Source organism: Mesoplodon densirostris, chromosome X (assembly GCF_025265405.1).
Source record: "Mesoplodon densirostris isolate mMesDen1 chromosome X, mMesDen1 primary haplotype, whole genome shotgun sequence".
In the NCBI taxonomy this organism is placed as follows: domain Eukaryota; kingdom Metazoa; phylum Chordata; class Mammalia; order Artiodactyla; family Ziphiidae; genus Mesoplodon; species Mesoplodon densirostris.
Window position 1 is genome coordinate 119,602,779 of NC_082681.1, and position 22,545 is coordinate 119,625,323.

General features: G+C 42.7%; 1 protein-coding gene across 1 annotated transcript; it reads left to right on the forward strand.

The window, feature by feature from the left end:
- Window positions 1–3,488: 3,488 nt before the first annotated feature.
- SMPX (small muscle protein X-linked) lies at window positions 3,489–21,367 on the forward strand. The gene is made up of 3 exons (XM_060086558.1): window positions 3,489–3,527; window positions 14,732–14,818; window positions 21,233–21,367. Exons 1-3 carry the CDS (start codon window positions 3,489–3,491, stop codon window positions 21,365–21,367), a joined length of 261 nt encoding a protein of 86 aa, XP_059942541.1.
- Window positions 21,368–22,545: the final 1,178 nt, after the last annotated feature.

The following is a 22,545-nucleotide window of genomic DNA, read 5'->3' on the forward strand; positions in this document are numbered from 1 at the left end:
TAGCAGCAGACAGAAGATAATTCCCCGTGAGACTGAGCTGTAGCCACTTAATTGACCTTTAAAAAGAACAAACGAAGCCCCCTCTCTCCATATATTGATTTATTTTCCTCTGAATCCCTGCTTATTAAATTAGCGATATTAATGTTGACAAATTTTTAGTAAGTGAAAGAGTCTTACTTAGAAGTCAGATATTAGATGCTGTCCAATCAAATACCAGCAGAGGTATATTGTACATGACTCAGCATTCGGACCATTAAAGATCCCCACTGACTTGCAGAACTGCCAGGAAAACTCAACCGTGCTAAGCCGGCAAGCATTTCCATTGTAGTATAGGCTTTGTAAAAGTCAATATATGCCTGGTAAAACTTTCCATGTTCTCAAATTGTAGCCAGAACCAGGAGACACAGTAATATAGTGCTTTAAAGAGTACCTCTTTGGATGAAAAGCTGTGGCCCCGTTGTGAGTGGAGTTGTGCATCTAAGGCATAGCTTTCTTTTTTGGTCCTGGGATGAGGCATGCAGATACAGAAGGAAGGTGCATTCTATACCCTGCATCCCTAATGGAGGTGAACGCAGGGCCAGGGAAAGAGCCAGGGAACACTGTCTATTTTTATTCATCAGTGTGCTTTGCCCTGATTTCTCTGAGAATAATGAGGACAGCGGGAACGGCTGCAGAAATGATTTACACAAATGTTATCTAGCCCGTTTGCAAGGAATGAGAGCTGGGATCTGACCAACTTTCTAGAGGTGTCTGTCTCGCAGATTGCTGTATATGTTAAGAAGGAATTTGTATGCAAATGAGATTATACCAATGCTATACAAGGCCAAGGAATATCCATCCGCTAGGCTGAGAGGTCCACAAAATACAAAGCAATCCAGGACTTTAGTGAAAAAACAAAATCAGCCTAATTAAAAAAGAAGTCAATGCGGTATAAATAACACAATCATTCATTGCCTGATTTTTTTCCACATTTCAACTTGCTATTGTAATAACATAAAGAAATTCCTAATCTCCACATTTCAAATTGACATACAATAAATTTTTTAAAGTTCCCAAGTGATATTAGTTAAACTTTAATTGTACACGTACAGAGAATGCTATATGATGAGATATTTAAAGTCCTGTGAGAATTATTGCTTTGCATGTCTTCTAATAGCTTTTGAGGAATAGAAACATTAAAAATTAAACTACCAAGCTTTTCCTTTTGATATTGAGCTGTGTCCTAGATCCAAAAATTAAAAATCCTTCATTGACTTTTTGACACTGCAGGAAAGACAGCAACCTATCTGAAACATATCATAGAGCAAAAATGCATTCCTAATTGTTCAACTTGTTATTGCTTTTTAATTTTTTAACCATATTAAAAAAAATAAATTTATTTATTTTTAAATAAATTTATTTATTTTTGGCTGCGTTGGGTCTTCGTTGCTGCGCTCAGGCTTTCACTAGTTGTGGCGAGTGGGGGCTACTCTTCGTTAAGGTGCACAGGCTTCTCTTGTTGCCGAGCACGGGCTCCAAGTGCCTGGGCTTCAGTAGTTGTGGCACTCGGGCTCAGTAGTTGTGGCTCGTGGGCCGTAGAGCACAGGCTCAGTAGTTGTGGCGCACGGGCTTAGTTGCTCTGCGGCATGTGGGATTTTCCCGGACCAGGGCTCAAACCCGTGTCCCCTGCATTGGCAGGCGGATTCTTAACCACTGCGCCACCAGGGAAGTCCCTAATTTTTTTTTTTTTTTTTTGCGGTATGTAGGCCTCTCCCGTTGCGGAGCACAGGCTCCGGATGCGCATGCCCAGCGGCCATGGCTCACGGGCCCAGCCGCTCCGCGGCATATGGGATCCTCCCAGACCGGGGCACGAACCCGTATCCCCTGCATCGGCAGGCGGACTCTTAACCACTGCGCCACCAGGGAGGCCCTAATTTTTTAACCATATTGAAAATAGTTCTACCTAGACCCTTATGCATGGAGGTTGTATCTGTGTATTACCAAAACATTCAGGTGAAACTTAAAAAAAAATCCCATTGTTTTCATGTATGTGACTCCAAGGACTATATAGTTGAGTATACTAATTACAGAGATTTTAAAAAAATATGTAATTGTTTAACTTCGTATAATAGAGCCTAAGATTTTGAAGACCTCAGAAAAAAAAAATAGGAAGTTTTTCAGAGTTCTCAGATCATAAATTTTATCTCTAAAGTGTGTGGGGCATCACTACAGCAGTTTTCACTCTGTACTTAGAGCTGTAGACCAGTATAGAACTAAAAAGTCTCCAGCTAAGGGCAATGGCAATAAAACAATACATATTTGCACTATGCTTTACAGTTCGCAAGGCATTTTCAGGAACCTAACGTCATCTTGATTTGTACCACAACCTGTGAAGCAGGTGAAATTTAAGGGAGAGGAAATGGGCCTAGAGATGTTGACTGACGTAGTCCAGAGGACACCGGACGTGCAGCAAATGCCAACATGGCTCTCGGTGTTCACTGACTCACCAGTGAGCCCACACACTTACACCGGTCAATTGAGGAAACTCTAGTCAACACGGTTTATCATTTGGGTTTAAAAAGCAGTGTGTTTTTAATTCACTGAATTTCAAACTTTTTCACTCCGTCCTGTCGACATTTAATAGACCAAGCTGTAACATCACTTGCACAGAGCTGGGCTGTTCCCTGCTCCCTGAGCCCCAGTAAACCTCGGCCACTAGTCCCTGGGCTCTAAGTCAGGTCTCACGAACTGAAAGAAAGCAAAGGTCCTTTGGGAAGGAAGCACTGCTACCTCTTAGGGATCTGACATGGTCACATAAGCCCTATTTGCCTTCTGAGACTGATTCGTTAAAAGAAAAGAAGACAGATGTGAGGCTTGTCTGCCAGCTGCCTGTTTTACAGAGCCCAGGCTCTGGACGCACAGAGCAGGGAGACGCGGCCCATGTACCCCAGGTCTCTGTGCAGAACAGACACGTGCACAGCGAGCAGGGAGCATCGCAGTAGTAAGAATGTGGTACGGGCCATTTCTCTTTGGGTGTTTGACGGAGGCGAGGCGGTCCCGATGGACTGACGTGCAGCCCTGGCAACAACTCGTTTCAGATCAAAAGTTCAGTTTCAAGCAGAAAGCTTCTGAGGCCCCAAACAAAGGTGTTTTATTCCCCCAACCTCTTTGCTTTGCTGTTCTTGGCAGGGGGGCAAGAGGGCAGGGAAGGAGATGATAGCGCCTTTCAAGTTTCTGATTGCCTATCATGAGCATCAGGGGCGAGGCATCTCAGCATTTCTCCTCCTGAATGATTTATCCAGCGCTCTAGTGTTCCCTCTCCCTGAGGCATTAGGAAGGAGAGTCTCTAAGTAACCGGAAACTGAGACTGAAAGAATATATGGCCAGTGAAAGGGGTGACTGCCCAGTTGAATCATGAGTTAAATTCAAATTTATCACGATTGAGAATCTGAATGCCGCCACCTCTAACAGTTTCTTACCTGTTTTTTTAGGGATAAGACCTTGTCGATATGTCGAAACAGCCAGTTTCCAATGTCAGAGCCATCCAGGTAAGTAGACATATTTGTGTTTTAACATCAGCAACTTCCAATCTGTTTGCTTAATAAATCAGACTTTTTGTGACTGTTCACCCCAACTGATGATTCACTTCAAAAAGAAAAGAAAGACTCGTGTAAGGTACAATTAAGGAAGGATATAAGGCTGGTAATGTACAACTGAGAAGGGAGAAGCTATTTTTGTAAGGGAGTCAAAGTTTATAAATGAGAATTAAATGGTCTTCTACAAAAATGCAGTGTGTATGTTTTTTGATATGCTTTTTGGTGTGTAAGTTTTTGATATGCTCATCGATCGGAATTTAAAAATTCAATTTCCATTTTTATATCCCATTGAGTTTGTTGACTCATCTGTTTAGAATACATCTTTCTTTAAATAACATCCTTTTCTTGTCAAGTGTTCTTCTCAAGGCTTGGGTATTTATCTTTTAAGGTCCGTATGCTATTATGTCTCCTCATGCCCTCTCAACAAACAAATTCTTTGGTTGTTTCATCTGACTTAAGTGTTACCACAATAAGGGGAGGGGGAAGCAGGCATTTTGGAACACAAATACAATTACGGAGAAAATTTTAGTATTTGTTTTGACTTAATACTAAATTTGTTATTTCTCTTAAGAGCTTGGTGGTTAACTCTCAAGTGGCTCCCATACTGAGACAGTGGGCACAATGCTTTATTGCAAAATTCCATCTTTCCTTTCCATCAAGATGGAGCCATTTGTACTTTCTCTAAAGGAACTTTAAAACTTTTCCCCCCTGGGCTTTCCTGAATACCGCACAGCATATGGTAGTTTCTGAATACTTGGGGTCTGATGCACCATCATACATACACTAACTCATAAGCAACTGACTGTATTTTGAAGGGACATGCATGTGGTCAGATTGTGGGGTGAGGAGTCCTAGCACACACCGGTGGTGGAAGTGGGTGGAGGGACGTATCTTTACCCGTCATGACTAATGCATAGCCTTAAATGGATGGGGTTCTTAAGTGGTAAGATATATAACAACCTCTGGAAACCTGTCACAGAACAAACCACCAAGGAAGGGCCTCTTGGCAAGGATTCAACTCTGCATTGCCATGTTTGGCCCTCTGGTGTCCACCTAGTGAGTTTCTGATGTACGTACCCTGACATTGGTAGTAGAATTCATTTTGCCTTCCAGGCCTGTGAGCATCCTTGAGCCTTTGAACCTTCTCTTTTACCTAGTGTGTACAGCTGTTAGTAGCATGGGCTGTGAAGCCAGATTAGTGGAGTTTGAATCCTTAATCCATTTGGTACTGGTGTGGGATCACGGGAAAACTACTTTACCTACTTTACTTCTCTGCCTCTGTTTCCACATCTGTAAAATGGGGACAGTACTCACCTCCTAGGGCTACATATATAAGATGCTTAAAACAGCACAGTAAGCCCTCATTAAGGGTCACATTGTTACTATAATACTTATCATTCCGGAATGTTCTGTGTTAAAGTGACAAAAAATAATACCATTTAATCACTGCATTTGAAGCTCTCAAAGTGCTAAACATAAAATTTCCTTTTTATTTTGCAGGACACAAAAACATAGTCTCTCAGGCTGCCTTTTATTCTCTTCCTTTTATAGCTGAAAGTGTGTTGATTTTTCTTCCTTAGTGCTCCCTGGCCTCCCTCAAATCTACACTGAAAATTCACCCGTATTTTATCTGTTAATTTTGACCTTGATATATTTTTAGGTCTGTAATATTTAAAAAGCTGCTATTGACTGTTCTCAATAGCTGTTACTATACTGCATTAAAAAAAATCCATCTACTCTACCAACAAAGGCAGTGCTTCCTTATGGATGTGGTATTGCCCCTCTCAATATATTTTATGCCAGACAGAAAGCCTAATTTAATGCACCTTCAAATGAAATACTATTTCTTGTGGCTAAATAGGATCTGCACTGATATTTTCCTATCATTTCTGCATTAAACGTAGGGTCTATTAAATAAAATATGAAAATGGTTACTCTATACAAAATGCTTTGTAGTAGGAACATTACCTAGGCTATGGTCTTGTGTGGAACAAATAGAAACCCCAGCTGATGAAGGAGTGCCCTCGTTGTATAAATACTAAAGGTCTTAAATGTTCCATTCAACACACTCTAGTCACTTCTTTTTATTAGGATCTCATTTCCAATTCAGTTCAACTGTCACATTCTGGGTGCATACTTTGTTCCAGGCACCATACTAAGTGTTGGCTATGCAAAAATGAACTGAAACCTGATCCTTGAGTTTGAGGAGCTCATGGTCTCCAGGACTCTAGCTATGTGACTTTGGGCAAGTTGTTTTATCCTCTTTGTGCCTCAGTTTCCTCATCTGTCAAGTGGGGAATTAATAACATGTGATCTCATAGGGTTGCTGTGAGGGTTAAATGAATCAATACTTGTAAGTGCTTAGGCCAGTTCCTGGCTCACTGTAATTGCTCAATAAATATTAGCCATTATCATCAATCATCATCATCGTAATCATGTGGTTCAACAGTTCCCAAAGTGCGTCTCCTGGAATAGCAGTTTTATGGGATGTTGTTAGTTAAAGGGTTCCATGCTAAAGTGTTTGGGAACACAACATTAAGCAAAGTTGAACAGGATCTTTGCTGCAGGATTTCTCAGCGTCCATAACTTGCTAATGGCTTCATATAGTTCCAAGAAGGCAGTGATGTATACAATGTTCTCTAAACATATTGGACCTTTGAAATGAGTATCTTGTAGGATAGTATTTTGCAGTTCAAACTTCTAGAAGTAATGACTTAGATCTCTATTTTGTCTGGGTTGAGCATATTTAAGCCTCTATCAACCATATTTCTAACAGTCAGGCATAGGTAGTTGAATTACTGCACCTATGTACACCAGACAACATGGAGCCAAATGGTTATAAATCTCTACCTGGCCACTCACTAACTCTATGACCTTAGTTCACCCTTAGTTTACCCTTCGGTAAAATGAGGACAATCGTACTACTTAACAGGATTGTTATAATGAATACACAAAATAATGTATGGCAAGTGCCTAGTTTATAGCACACAAAGTCCTTAAGAGATGGCTCTTCTAATTATCCAAGTAATGCATGGCATGGCCTTGTTTTCTCTTCAGCTGCTTCCATCTCCTCCCTGCCCCAGAATAAGCGGGAGGCCAGAATCAGACCCACCCTCAGAGGAGATGGACAGTTGTCTTTCACATCCACATTGAAGAAGAGATGGCCTTTGAATTGTAAGGGGATTCTATCTAAGTCTGCATTACTTTTCAGCTGTATTAGTGAAATCTCATTTATCCCAGGGACATAAAAACATCCTGAAGGAGTCAGCTGATTCTTCCATAGTCTGGAGAGGGCCTTTGTCTCCTAAGCAGCTTATAAGGCTCTAGACCAGACGTTGGCCCACCTTTTCTGTAAAGGACCAGAGAGTAATCAATACTTTAAGATTTACAGATCACTGGGCCTCTGCTGCACTATTCAGCTCTACTGTTACAGCACAAAAGCAGCCATAGGCAATACATACATGAATGGCTGTGGCTGTGTGCCAATGAAAGTTTATTTACAAAAACAGGTGGCAGGTTGGATGTGGCCCATGGGCCGTAGTTTGCTGACCCCAGTTCTGTGCTCTGTAGGCTGCTTGTTAAACCCCACTGTTGATGGGAATGGAGTTGCAACCAAGGTAACATCAGCACACTAGGCACAGTGGGTCTGATCCTTTCAGATGAAAGAATTTGACATGACAGGTGGTGGGGAAAGCTAGAGCTGCCGGGAAATCTAATCCCATCAGCGATCTGTTTGGTAAGTCTAATGAGACCAAGTGACACTGACCACTGGCAGCACCTGCCTGTCCTTCCCCTTCTTCCTGAACACACCCCCTTTGGCAACTGCCATGGGCGTCCCCAGGGCCTCAGCCCCCCCAGAGCCAATGTCCTCTGAGTCGTCACTGGCCCTTTCTCTTCACCACTGATCAAAGTAAGCTGAGTATTATTTGTTCTTTCCTGTAAGATCTGAGAGTTTCATGGTTGAATGGAAAAGAGCCCTGTGCCCTAGTCATAGCTCTGCTCCGTGACTTCATCCCCCGGTCCTCATGAGCTGCAAAGGGCAGGAGGCGGGGATGTTGCATTAAATGACCTGTAAGCCTCTGTCCAGCTTCTAATAGTTCATGAACTTCTTGAGAATAACTTCTAAGGTTTATTATTAGGACGATAATAATAGTTTCTTCAGGGTTTACTATGTACTTGGCACAGTGCAATGGGATTTCCATGGATTATAATGAAAGGTTTGGAGAAGCAAAAAAACTCACCCAGGATCACACAGCCTGTGAGTAGGAGAGTCAGGAACTGAACCGAGTTGCCTGATCCCAAAGCCCATGTTTGGAACCATTTTGCAACAGTGACTAGTCTCATTACTTACCATCTCCAGCCCGGCACCGAGAGTGAAGATGGAGGAGTGGGTGTAATCATAACTACCAAGGCTGCTTGAAGGACAATTACCATTTTATGGATGCTGGGTCCTCCCTTTTTTTTTTTTTTTTTTGCAGTACGCAGGCCTCTCGCTGTTGTGGCCTCTCCCGCTGCGGAGCACAGGCTCTGGACGCGCAGGCTCAGCGGCCATGGCTCACGGGCCCAGCCGCTCCGCGGCATGTGGGATCTTCCCGGACCGGGGCACGAACCCGTGTCCCCTGCATCAGCAGGCAGACTCTCAACCACTGCGCCACCAGAGAAGCCCGGGTCCTCCCTTTTAAAGCCCTCAACCGACATTCAGAAAGGGTGCCAGCATTTCAGCAGAAGCAGCTAATAGCTTACACTTATTAAAGTCATCTTAAATGTAAGTTGGCTAGGAGTGAAAAGTACAAAGTAAAGTGACTCACTAACAAACATGGTCTTGAAATACAAATGACCATGGCCACTGAATCCCACCTCTCTGCTTAATTGACTTAATCAAGCTGCTCGTGAAACTAAAACTAACTCCTTTATCGTACATTTTACAGGAATGATTATATGAGCCTTGCATCATTAGTTACTGTATGGCTTCCTACCATGGGAAGTTTCCATTGTCACCCAATCCACGTGTAGAACAGAATATCTTGATGCCCTGAGTTTTAGTACTTCTTTCCCTTCCCCACCCGTTACCATTGCTCTTCCAGTCTCCATTGCTCAGGGCATAAGGGCTCCGTGGAAGAAGAAAACAGCCCGACACAAATATTTACAGACAGGTGTTAGGGACTTTAATTCCATCTAGGACTTCCAGTTTAAAAAAGATTTCAGGTATATGACAATCCTTGGTACAAAGGAACAGACTATCACCACCCATGGCTGGTCAGTTAATCAAATACATTTATTAAAGCTAATAATAGGGGCTTCCTTGGTGGCGCAGTGGTTGAGAGTCTGCCTGCCGATGCAGGGGACACGGGTTCGTGCCCCGGTCTGGGAAGATCCCACATGCCGCGGAGCAGCTGGGCCCGTGAGCCATGGCCGCTGAGCCTGCGCATCCGGAGCCTGTGCTCCGCCATGGGAGAGGCCACAACAGTGAGTGGCCCGCGTACCGCAAAAAAAAAAAAAAAAAGCTAATAATAATAATGATGATACATACCTTCCTTTACTATTGCATTTAAATGCGAAAGATAAAATATGAACTTTCATTTGTCACATGTTTTCCCTTTGACCTTGGATCTACTGTTTCTTTCTTAGGTAAACCACTATAACACAGTGTTTATGATTTCCACTGCTGGTTTCTTTGAAGTGTAGCCAGAACTTGAAATGTAGCAGTTTGATTCTAGAGCTACCTCCAGCTGGTGATCTTTGCTGCTCTGCCAGGGCTCCATATTGGTGACATATACTGACTAAGGGATGTCATTTTTTGAGGCTGACATTCACAAGTACTTCAGAAATATAACCTGCCTTCAACCGATTGTAGACATTCTCTTAATAGCTGTACGGTACATTATTGAAATCTACTTTCCCTTGGATGACAAGACTACAGTTGAGTCACTCAGGAAATTACTGAAGAGAACAAAAAGTGTTGAGAACAGAGGGGAAAAAAAACACAACAACCTTTCAGTATGAAACATCTTGGGTGAAAAACAGTGGCTGAGTGGGAGTTTCTCAAAATTGTATTGAGTGGGAAAGTTCTGTGTGTTCTGAATCTATTTCACATTTCAAGAATCCCTAAAGACAAAGAAGTCATGCATTCTAGTGATACAGAGCTTTATTTTAAAATGGGTTGGATATATTTTAGTTGGTGTATGTGTGTGTTTGTGTGTCTGTCTGTCTTCGTAATTTAGGCTAATATATCAAATAAGAAATCTTTTAAAATTAGCTATTGGGAAAACACCCCTCTTTCTGAGAGTCTTCTGTGAAGATGCTAGAAATCTCAAAATGTCATATCCTGCTCCATTCAGAGAAGGACTAGGACTGTAAGAACAGGAAAGCACAGAAAGAAATACTGTAAAATGCAACCCTATAGGGGTTCCTCTTCCAGCGGCTGGGCGAAAGCCATGGGGAAGGCCATAGATTCTGGCAGGTGCTGCTGGAGACCTTGGAAAACTAAAGATAGAACCCGTGGGGAGTCATCTGAAACAAATATGCAACGGCAGGAAGCTCCAAAAGCCTGAGCGCTAAAAGGAGAGACGGAGTGGGGACGAAAAGGGAGGGGGAGATAAGAGAACAAGGGCTCTGGAAAGCAAAGTGGAGTGGGATTGTCAGTATCCAGTGGCTAGCAGCTACAGAATCCAGCCCACTGGGGAAAGATGCCATTGCACTGTAAGTCACACAGGAGTGGCTGGGGAGGGAATACTGTTTCCAGAATTCTCGGGCTCAAAGCCTGGAGCCAAGCAAGAGAACAATACAAATAATTAAGGGACTAGTGGAATTAACTTACAGGGAATTCTTTCGGCTTTTCTTCACCTGGTGAGATCAAGTGTAGTATTCATTTCACATCAGATAGGTCTATTATCAGGGAACTGTATCCTGTTCTGGCAAAAGATGATCTAGTAGATTTTTTCCATTCCAACTTTGAGGATGTAACAAAGTATGTATAGCTTGGGAAAGTGATGCACTGGGTCTGCTACGTCAGGGGCATATTTAGAAATATCTAAGATGAATAAATCTCAAGCGGGGAAAAAAAGCAAGGGAAGGTGTTACAAAAGGAAAAAACCAAAGCCTGCTTCCTTTACACTTATACAGAATCTATATAGAGAAGGAAGTCCAACCTCGTATCAACTCCAGGTCATTGATTTCTGTTTGTTTATTCTTTCATAAAAACATAGTTCATATTCCAAACCCATTTTGAGTAGCGAATACCATGTTCAATTTGAAGATGGAAAAATTGAGTCATTGAGAGAGTATTTTGTTTGTGTTCAAACAGCAAGTCAGTGAAAGAGACAAGAATATGACACCAATCCTCTGGTCGATGGAACAAAAACAGAGAGCTACAGGTCTACACATTTCTATGAAATTCAAGTTATAAGGAATTTTTCTTATGGTTCTAATTTAGCCTATAGTTTGTCACTCAAATATCACCGCCCTACAATTATATTAATGAATTGTCTCTAATCAGTTACAAAGCAATCCTCTGACACTCCCTTAAGGTGTACATTAATGATTGGATACTTGACACGTTCACAGGCTGCTCTGGATCCTGTCAATATTTGCTGTCAAAAAAACCATTTAGGTTCTGGGTTTCTTGAGTCATGCCTTAAAGATGAAAAAGCATCAGGCTAGTGAGTTAATGGCTCAGTTTTCAAATGTGGCTTTTTTTGATGCCTATTCTAGAATTATCCATTTGGCGTGCCCCTTTTCCAAGGCCATTCTCAAGGTGTAAGTTTGTGTGGCCTTGAGCATATCACCTAACCTCTTTGAGGCTCAGTTTCTTTATGAGTAAAATGAAGATGATAGTCTGCACCTCAGAAGTTTGTTGTGAGGATGAAGGTGTTATGACAACCTAGCTGAATCTTGGGGTTTTAGGGTGGATAAGGGTGGTTTGTGGTGAACGTGGGGAGGGGTAGTTACTGTTCCACAACCTCACTACCAGGTTAAGATGAAAGTTAGTCCCAACCCAACTCTGCCACTTTGTTAAACACGCATTTGTTAGCAAACAAGCAGAAACCATCCATACAGTCTGTCTGTGAGCCTGATGAAGCCTCAGCTCTTGTCCCTTTAAATGCTCTGAGTGACTGCCAGTTTGCATAAAAGGTTCATGGGAGGCAGGTGGGGATTCTGTTGCCCATAGTTGGCAGCAGCCAGCTAGAAATCCTCATTATCAATGACTGGAGACAGGCCCATTTAGGGACCACTCCTCTGAGCTCTGTCGCTAAAGATGTAAGCTAGAGGCATCAGATTCTTACACTCTGTTCAGCAGGGTGGGAATTGTCTCTAAAATAATTTAACCACTCTACATATCTTAACCTCCTCCAACTTCATCAAGAGAAGCCATTTCTAACAGTCATTCCATTATTTCACTGATTTTTTGCCATTTATGCAAATATTAAAGCCTCAGTTATTGGTGGAGATAAACCTAACAGAAAACACTTGGAGCAGCAATCTGGGGAACGTGGTCTTAGTAATATTTTACCACCTAACCACCCCAGGAGGATGAACTCCCAATGAGAGCAATAGTGTTCCCTACAGCTGTAGTTTAAACCAACCTGTGTGTATAAAATATCACACTGTCTATGCTAAAGCAGTTTAAAGTAAATTACAGACATCTTAACAGTGGGCAGAGTGAACATTTTAAATGCACATCAATACTCATTCACTTAGGGGTGATCTCTTTCAATGGTTGTCAGATTTGGGCCCCCAAGTTCCTTGGAAGTGCTCACGGTCCAGGGCTTGGGGGAAGCAGATGGGGTCTGGGCTCCCTACAACCTTGGCCAGAGCAGCTCCACCTCCACCTAGTTTGCATTTCACATATTCTCACAACACTTTACTGAAAAGAAGGGTTCCATGGCAAGAAGCGTTCCATTAGTGAAGGCTAACATTCACATTAAACAAGTGGGGAAGAAAAGACCCAGAGCAGTTGTCACTCTTTCAAGTACAGAGAATCTACAGCCACTCCTAGCATTGGGCTCTTTTCACTACCATAGCCACCCAGGTACCATGGAGAGGCTACATGCATTGCTAAAATCAATCTCTGAGCAAGAAAAGGTGGTATTTCCATAGCATGCGCTTTACTGAATACATCATCCTGGATGATTTTTACATGTTCCATTACTGAAAACTACAACCCTCCATAGAGCATACACTCTTGATTAAATGGGTTAGTTTAACAATCATATCTTTCAGAAACAATACGTTAACTTGAACTTCCCATTAGGAAGATGCCCTCTGTACATGCTTAATAAATGGGTCAGGGTAGTGGTGATCTAATTAAACTTTTAGCCAGTTAACTGTCTTCCAAATAGTCCCTATATCAACTTTTCCCCTCTTTCATCCAAACTGTAGTAATGGAAATAGTTATTGGTTCAATACACATCATCTTCAGTGAGTCTTACTTACATTGTTTTGATCTTATTTCAGGACCCTAGTGATATTTCATCCTATCTAAGACACTGTCAATTGTAAAATACCAGTATTTTATGTCCTAAGAAATAAAACAAGTGTGCCCATTAAAAATTTAAGATACCACTGACTGTAAGACACACTCTGATTTCAGAGATATTAAAAGAGGTGCATCTTGGAGTTCATGAAGTATGCTACCATATTTGCCACCATAGAAGACATGTTTTCCCCCTTGTCTTATACCTCCTCCTCCCCCCGACTCTAGGCCACCTGATATTTCCATTAAACAGAGGAATAGCATAGAAGGCTCAGCCTTAGTTTTTCCAAAATGCTTCCCTCTAAAATTGTGCTGCACTTATATTTTAGCATATATGATACATACTGACCCCAAATACTTCTTGGCTTGTTGGCCCTAGGAATGGTGATGTACCTCTCTTGATATCCACCACAAACACTTTGGATCTGTTTCCTTTCTGTGGGATCATCATTATTCTAGTAGAGAAGAAAGTTTTAAAGCCCTATGAGGAAAAAGTCACTTCCTGTTCTACGGAGCAGAACATAGATCCACCATGTTGCATGAACACGGACACTGGATACTTCCTGTGTCTTGAGTTAAACATTCCCCTGGCAACAGAGCTCATATCAGGCAGTTCCAAATACCACACTTCCTAATGGTTTTGTTTGGTGTGGTACCAAAATTGCCCAAACTGAGTCATACAGTAACAAAATATGTTGCTCCCTTTGCTCGGGCATCATTTTCATTCATAACATCAGAACGCAATTTCAACTTTTCAAGCCCACATATCCAACTACTCATAAGGCAACACTTTATCTCAAGTGGAAAAAAATACATTCTGCCTTAAAAAAAAGTTCTAATGCTTGTTTTATGTGAGTGATACTACTGGGTGAAGATGTTTTTGGTCTGCATTAAACATTCTTGCCTTTTGATAACAGATGAAGAAGTATGGACAAAATTCAGATTTATATATTCTCTTTCCCAAGTTTGAACTACTATGTCGGTATTTTCCTTACATAATTTAATGTTTAGCATATTTCATGTTTTCTAGAAGGTATTTTATGTTTACTGTGGGTAGAAATTGGTATTGCATCTTAATAAAGGACAAAAATCTATGAACTGTGATACCAATGAACTTGACTTTCCAGCACTCTCCTTATGCACTGACCCACACAGTGGGGTGTTGGGGAGAAGGTAAAAGAGTGTCAAATTACAGAGACCTAAGGCAGTGCTAGAATAGCCGTAGGACATTATGGGAAGGAGGAGGTGGTTTGGGAGGCGTGATTGCCCCCCTCCCGTGGTAAATCTGAAGGAAGCTGAAGGAGGGCTAAGATGTGGGATGGTTTCTGCAAATGCCATGGCCTCCTTTCCTATCATTATGTGTTCTTTCCTCATCCCAGAGAGCGGAAAATATTAGGCACCACAGGAGGGCAACAGCCAGAACAAACTGTCTTCCAATTCTTCCAGCCAGTAGGGAACTGTGAAATCACTGCACAGACCTAAGGATGAGTACAAGAAATCTGGAATAAATGGAAGTCAAATTTTCCTTGGCATATTTTTGTACTGTCATAGCAATTTTCTTGAGGTAAAAAGCTTTAAAGACGTACTCTTCAGATTTGTTTTGCCTCACAATGATTACCATCTCAGAGGGTCATTGCAATTTCTTACTTTCCTTAAGCTAAATCTTCCCTGTTTTCTCCTTTAGGCAAATATCAATATCCCAATGGGAGCCTTTCGGCCAGGAGCTGGGCAACCCCCCAGAAGAAAAGAATGTACTCCGGAAACGGAGGAGGTGAGGAAAACTGAGCTGTCAGAGCTCAGCACCTTCTTTCTCCTCCAACATCCTGACTAGAGGAGGCAGAGGCAAGGCGAGGGCCAGCTTTCCAGGACAAGGAGGGCACAAATGCATGTGGGTCAAGGAGTCATTGTGTAGTACATACATTTCTTTGGTTGTCTTGCTCAGTCAGCCACGAAACACACTGATCCTCACTTCCCTCCAGCCAAATCTAAGTGCCTGGCCCAGGTATTGAAGATGCTGAGTTTAGCATCTAGTTTATTGATTGATTGTGTGTGTGTGTGTGTGTGTGTGTGTGTAGGGGGAGGGGGAACCTCTCAGATGCTCTTGGTTCAGCAACAGTCAGTAGCTTGCTAAGTTTTCACTCTGAAGCTTTTATTCAGTCTAGCTGGATGTATGTAGTACAGCTTCTGATGAGTGATGAACCCCAGTGGGAACGCAGGTAATAAGCACGTGAAATTACTTGTGGATTCAAACAAAAAGCCCCAATCTCTGGGTATTTCCTTTGAAAAGAGGAACTTGCAAAGGAGTCTATCAATTTCTGTATTTTTCCCTCCCTTTATTTCTTTTCCTTTCCTCCAAATTCAAATACCCAGTCTTCTAAAATGGGGGCTAAAATTCATCATGGGTGCAATAAATATAGTTCCCTGCCCAAATGTTTATATTTTTTCCTCAATTCTGACTTTTCTGATGAAACCTGGAAGGTCTGGTTCTAAAAAAAAGTTAAGGTCTTGGAGCAATAAAGCCACAGGGCATTGCAAACTGTATTTTATCTTTTTTAAAAGGTGAAAAGGCTTTTTAAACTTTTGTAGGTGACCTTTTTGGTATTTGCTAATAAAACTGGTTGTCCTGCATCTAACCTTTTTCTCTCATAAATAATTCCTGATGTGGTCCTAAGTTAGTGGTTCCAGCCTCCTATAAATAGAAAGATAATTTTTGGAAGGAAGAGATAGAGTATTTGAGTGACATCGCCATGTTCTGGAGTTTCAGTCACTAAGTCACCCTTGATGAACAACAAATTTTCAACATACAAGCTGAAAACACCTGGCCCTACTCGGCTCTGAGGGTACATAATTTCAAGTTCTGCTGCTGCTAACTTGGCCACCCAGGTAGCTCATGATCATGAGCTCTCCCTCTGGGACTTTGGTCAAGTATCTGAGTCTCTGTCTGCAAAATATGACTCCGTCCATTCCTCAGAGGGTTGCTGTGAGGAAAGAGTCATGTATTCAATAAATGACTGTTCATCGATTGATCGAATTATCCAATTTTTATGAAGGACTCCTGGGCCTATTATTTCACATGTTGTAAGAAAAAAGCACAGGGAGGTAGAAGGGAGGGCAGAAAGGCATTCTTTCTACATCTCCATTCATCTGTAATTAGGTTTTCTTCCTGTGCTTCCTCGTAAGCTGTGTGTCACTGTGTCTGGCAATCAGTTGGAAGGTAGCTTGACTCTCTTTTCACACTAAATGGACTGATGTACCTGTTGTTTTGGAGGCTTGCATCCATCTTCCTCTGTGGTAGAGACGGCCCTCGATTCTTCTCTACAACTGGTACTTTCCTCCACACAAGTGTCCCAGTTAGGAGCTTGGGAAAGCACTCTGCTCGTACTCTTGCCTTGTCCCCAGCCTGATGGTTCCAGCACATTCTAAAATAACTAAGAACTGATACAGCCTGGGTTTTGAAAACTTACTTTATGACCAACCATATAAATGGTCAGCCAACATTCTTCTCAGGATGGAGGGAGCGGGGTATCCACAGAGATCCAGAGACCCCAGGAGTGTTTCTTGAATTGAGCTACACCTTCCTTGTGGGGCTCACCGTCGGGAGGGTGGCAAGGGGTGGTATTCCCTTATTCTGAGAGCAGAAAGGGACTCTCAGGACTTGTGGGGTCTTATAGAGAGGTGGGATCTAATGACTCAAGTTCTGGGCTGGACCTTGGAGTAAGTTTCTCCTGGAAACAATATTGCAAGTGGAGCAGTTAGGCAGCTTGGTTTGGCTACGAGGCCCCAGCCACCTTTGGTTGCATAATTTGAATGGGAAAATGGAATCTGAATTCAAATAACCTGTAGAGCCCCGCTTTTCTATTACTATCCAGTTTAAAATCTCGGAATTGCTTACTTTCTTAGATTTGGGATTCATTGCTTAGCTTACCATTAAGATAATCACTGTCTAAAGTCGAGGGCATAACAAACCACTCCTGAACAGAACAGGCCACCTCTATCACAGCCAGGAGCTCCCCCATCTCAAACCTGCCACCATCTCAGACATGAAGAAGATGGACCCTAGCAGGAAGCCAGATGGGCCATCTGACAAGGCCTGTGAGCACTGGCTGAGTCTCCCGCCTACCTATGGTCTCTGTAAGCCCTTGCTCTGCATAAGACAAGGCAGCTGCTTGATTAAAGTGATTTGAAGTGTATTGACAAGCCCCTGCTCTGCCTCCCAAATCTCTCAATTACATCATTATTAAGCCACAAAACAGCACATTGGGATTTTCTGTTAATTACTTCCCTCTCCACCTGATCCCTTCACATGATGCAGATACACTATTTAATTCTAGTCTTGCTACTTCCTAGCTGTGAGGCCGTGGGCAAGTTTCTTACCCCCCTCACCTCGTGCCTCAGTTTCCTCAACTGTAAAATATGGATAATAATGGTAGCAGATTGAGAATTTTTAATTAATTAATTAATTAGTTAATTAATTATTTCTTGGCTGTGTTGGGTGTTCATTGCTGCGTGTGGGCTTTCTCTAGTTGCGGTAAGTGGGGGTTACTCTTTGTTGCCGTGCGCGGGCTTCTCATTGTGGTGGCTTCTCGTTGCAGAGCACCCGCTCTAGGCACGCAGCTTCAGTAGCTGTGGCACGTGGGCTCAGTCGTTGTGGCACGCGGGCTCTAGAGCGCAGGCTCAGTAGTTGTGGTACACGCGCTTAGTTGCTCCGCGGCATGTGGAATCTTCCCAGGGCAGGGATCAAACCCGTGTCCCCTGCATTGCCAGGTGGATTCTTAACCACTGCATCACCAGGGAAGTCCCAAGGATTGAGAATTGATGTGAGGATTAAATGAGTTAGTAGGTGTAACTTAGAAGAGCTAGCAGTGTGTTTGCTGTTATTATTAAGTCTCCAGTGTATGAGCATAACAAGCACATCAGGCTGTTGTGTCGTACAGGAGAGAGTTTAGGGGAAAACTAAATAGGGCATCTGGTAGTAAAGAGGGAGATGAAGGTGAGATAGCTGGGAAATGGTTCACCATTTTGCCAAATTTTACAAATACTCTGTCACCCCCCAAGGGGGGCATTTCCCTTTGACAATAGCCATTTCTGAAACTGGGAATGGCGCGGGGCTGATAAGCCTTCTCTCAAGCTTTCTTTATCTAAAACCAAAGAATGTCTTCCATATCCCTTTTCAATTCAAATATCTACTTACAAAAGAAAAGAGAGCATACTTAGCCAAATGGAGCCATCTGGACCCTGCCTGTTCATGCCTTAATATATTATAATTCTTATGATAACAAATTCATAGAAAAAAATGGAATCTGATTAACATTATTTTTTAAAAGATGAGAGAAGATTCAGTTAAGAATATGCACCACCACTAACCCCCTCCTGAGTCAATATCTTAAAACCTAGTTCTTAAATATACCCATTTATAATTTTCCATTATATGTGACCTTACCAAATCAAGTGTTAAAAGTTTTACCTTGATAAATAAAAAACACAGTGCATTGAGGTTTTAATAAATTTAAGTATTTTCATCCTTTAACTGTGTATGTTTGCACAGTAAATCTTTGCACACAGACACATAACTGCACACGCTGGTTTTCTGTGTTAATTGTGCCAGTATAGCACATTTTGATATTAGAAAGATAGTGATTATGACTCACCCAGGAACTTAACAGAAGGAACTGGAAACATTTTTCTCCTTCATACTTCTTTATTAAGATCTACCCACCTAACAACCATGGGAACATTTATAAGTGAGGAAACATTTTTCATTTCACCACTACATATATATATATATTTTTTTCTTTTTTTTTAAATGAGGACGTTATAGCCTTGTTTAAAATTTCTTTCCAAAAGCCCAACAAAGAACATTTTGGAATACCATGTCCTCCAAGTGGATGTTTAAAAGTTTTAACTATTGCTTCTAAATCTGCATTTATAAATGATGAATGTGTGTGCATGATGAAAGGAAGCTGAGCCTATGGCTCTGTACATTGACCTGGGGAAACATTTTCCAGATATTTACAACAGATATGTACAACAGGTACAGTCTACATCTAACTACTGTATCATTTAGTGTGGGTGACATGTTAGCTATTTCATCAGCACTGGGTCAGATTCAAAGAAAACGACTATAGGAAAAACCATGAGCCCCTCAAATAAGCAATTTAAAAACGTTTCTGTAAAGGACACATCTACCAAATAATTTGTTAAAGTTTGGGAAGCTTCAACATTTTCTGCCCTTTCCCTTTACGGTTTAGACAATTTGAGAACTAGATGTAGGAGCCAGATGGGGGCTAAAGCACGACATTGGCTTTAATACCCAAGTTACAGGGCTGCCTAGTAGGGCCGGCAACACATATGGGCACAGGGCTTGCACCTGAGAAAAATGTGCAGTTTCTTATTCTTTTTCCCAGAACTGTATTGGTTCACTCCGTTGCTGGCCCAGCAGGTGGAGCTCTGCCAGTCTCATAGGGAGCCTGTTAATTTGGGTCCTCCAAGAAGCAGATCCAAAGATGGGATTCGATGGGCAAAACATTTATTGGGGAAAACACTTGTAAGGAAAAACGAGAGGGTCCTCAGACCGTGATGCAGGTGAAGGAGAGTGGGACAGAGGGTTGGGCGGAAGCATCTTAGACAACAGTGCTGTTCTAAGGAAAATTCTTGAGCCCAAGTCCCTCCCAGAGGAGTCCCAGGTCTCCCAGGAACAGGCCCGCCTTAGGATCCTATGACACTCAGTCATTGGCCACGAGCAGCCGTGGGAAGTGTGACCTCAGCGTGGTGATGGGCGGGTTTCAGGGTGAAGCAGCTGGGCCTGTCATTCAATTATCCTCCCTGCAGGAAACTGATCCAAGAGGCGTGCTCCTGTGGCTGCCACAGAGATCAAATGTTCCTCCAACACCTTCGTTCCAGGGCTCTGGGGAATATGCCCCCCACTGCTAGAAAATAGGAGGAATGAGCTAACCAGCAACTGTCTGTAGTAATGAATTGGAGTTCTAGGAGCTACACACAGCAACGGATCTTACTGTTTTACAGCCACATGTGTTTGGTGTATGTACATAGAGACATAGATTTGTCACTATGGCACATTCTCAGGCTTAATCAGCTAAACCACCATCAACAAGTGTGCCTATGCACTTCTGCCTCAGGAAACTGAGGCCACGGGCGGGTCCTATGCCAGCGGGGCTTCCCTGGTGGTGCAGTGGTTGGGAATCCACCTGCCAGTGCAGGAGACACGGGTTCAAGCCCTGATCCAGGAAGACCCCACATGCCGCGGAGCAACTAAGTCCGTGCACCACAACTACTGAGCCTGTGCTCTGGAGCCCACGAGCCACAACTACTGAAGCCCGCGCGCCTAGAGCCCGTGCTCTGCAACAAGAGAAGCCACCGCAATGAGAAGCCTGCGCACCGCAACGAAGAGTAGCCCCTGCTCACCGCAACTAGAGAGAAGCCCACGTGCAGCAACAAAGACCCAACACAGCCAAAAACAGAATAAAATAAATTAAAAAAAATTTTTTTTGGAGGAGCCACAGAAAAAAGTATAGGATATGGCCCCACCCTAAAGCCACAACAACAGAAAAACATAAAACAATAGGAAACGTAAAATACTTTCCAAAGCAGGAGGGGAGAGCTGGGCCTCCTCTGCCACTCCATCCTATCCCACCCATATTCAAAGAGGTTTTGCTTATGTCAGTTTCAGTTTGTTTCTGCTTCCCAGAAATGTCATTGTAATAAAGGCTGGCAGCCACTGCACCCCAAACAAAAGAACGGAAAACTCCTGGACCAAGTCCTTGTTAGAGGTAGCCGTGCACTAACGGTCCACAAACCTCTGCCTTTCAGGCGTCTTATTATGATACCAAATTAAATTTGATCTTGTAAGATGCTTCTCTTGGAAACACAACACAAATCCTTTTAACTAGTGGTAATTTTTATTAGCTATCAGACACTGAACAGTACTCTTGTGTTTTCTAAGTGATGTGGAAATTACTTGTTTTCTTCTTCCAACTTTATTCCTCTATAAACTTCAGGAGATCTTGAAACTCTGAGGGTATTCCAACAGCACAAGAAAAAGTCACTCTGCTAGAATTACTCTCTGACATTATTTTTGCTTTAATTGTTTTCTGCTTCATGTCTATGACCTAGAGAGACCAAATCTCTTTTTCGGTGAGCTAAATCTTTCTCCTTTTTTTGTCTTCAGGGTGCTCCTCCCACTTTGGATGAGGAGAAGAAGCCAATTCCAGGAGCTAAGAAACTTCCAGGACCTGCGGTCAACCTATCAGAGATCCAGAATATTAAAAGTGAACTGAAGTATGTCCCCAAAGCTGAACAGTAGTTGGAAGAAAAAAGGTGAGTGAAAAACTATTTTCTTTGCCTCAAAAAGACCACTATAAAAATGGTTTATGGAAGCCTTGCACCGAAGGAGTCTGGAATTCCAGAAGTGTTTACTAAGGATCAGGACCTTCAAGTTAGACCAGTATTTCCGGTGCAAAGTTTTTCTGGTATGTAAAGCCAAGCTTTTAAGCCTATCTTATTCCCAAACCAGTCAGAGGGCCATTGAGGATGTTTGCCTGCCATCCCCTTGCTGGTTACCTTCTTGGTTGGGGAAGGGTGGGGTTGGGAGAGGAAAGATGCTTGGGAGGGGGGCCTTGAGGAGCTTTTGATCTTCAGGTACAGGGAGACCGCCATCATTGCATGCCTCAGTTTCCCTACCCAGATGCCCCAAAGAGCGATGAGCTACTTCTGAGCTGGAGGATCAGAGGGGCAAGGAGCTGCGGAGGTCTGGTGGTAACCCAGGTGTGTGTAAGGCAGACCAAGAGGACCTGGTAATGACTCTGTAAGTAGAGGAGGGAAAGGTAGGCTCAAAATTGTACCTGCCACCCGAAGAGGCACTGCAAGCAGGGCCTGTGACTTTATTTTCATTGGCTCTGTTCAGTAATGATCCCCTGGTGAGGGCTCAGCCCCACCCTTCACTGCAGACCTGATGCCTGCAGACTGGTGTGGGATTTCTGTCAGTAGTGGGCTTGTGGAATTGGCCCAAGTCATGGCTCTTTCTCCTATGAGACCCTGGGAGCTTTATCCAACATTACTGAAGGCCACCATGCACAGTTTATTCCATTTCTTAAGCAGAAGTTTAAGTCTAGAGGAGAGGAATCTATATTGGCAACATAAAACAGGTATTTATCTGGCTGACTGTCCATTCATTTGTTCATTCATCCAGTCATTCGTTTATTAAAACCAATATTTATTAAGTATCTGCTATGTACTGAACACTAGATACATATACTGATTACTTATCATGTGACAGGTACGGTGTGAGGAGCATTCTATTCATTGTTTGTTAAGTTTCATGATACACTCCCTGTGGGTATTAGGGTGACATCTTCTGACCACGTAGATGGCAAAGGCAAGCACAGCAATGGGGCCCTACAGTGTCTTCTGTAAACATAATGAAGAACAGACGTTCTGTGAGACAATCCCATGCGTGATGGTAAAGTTACTGGAGTCACGCTT

Excerpts from the sequence above, each read along its gene's own strand:
- SMPX (XM_060086558.1), top strand. The coding sequence starts at position 3,489 with ATGTCGAAACAGCCAGTTTCCAATGTCAGAGCCATCCAG. Across the intron at positions 3,528-14,731 it reads CCAATGTCAGAGCCATCCAG|GCAAATATCAATATCCCAAT; the intron begins GTAAGTAGACAT and ends TTTCTCCTTTAG. Across the intron at positions 14,819-21,232 it reads GTACTCCGGAAACGGAGGAG|GGTGCTCCTCCCACTTTGGA; the intron begins GTGAGGAAAACT and ends TTTTGTCTTCAG.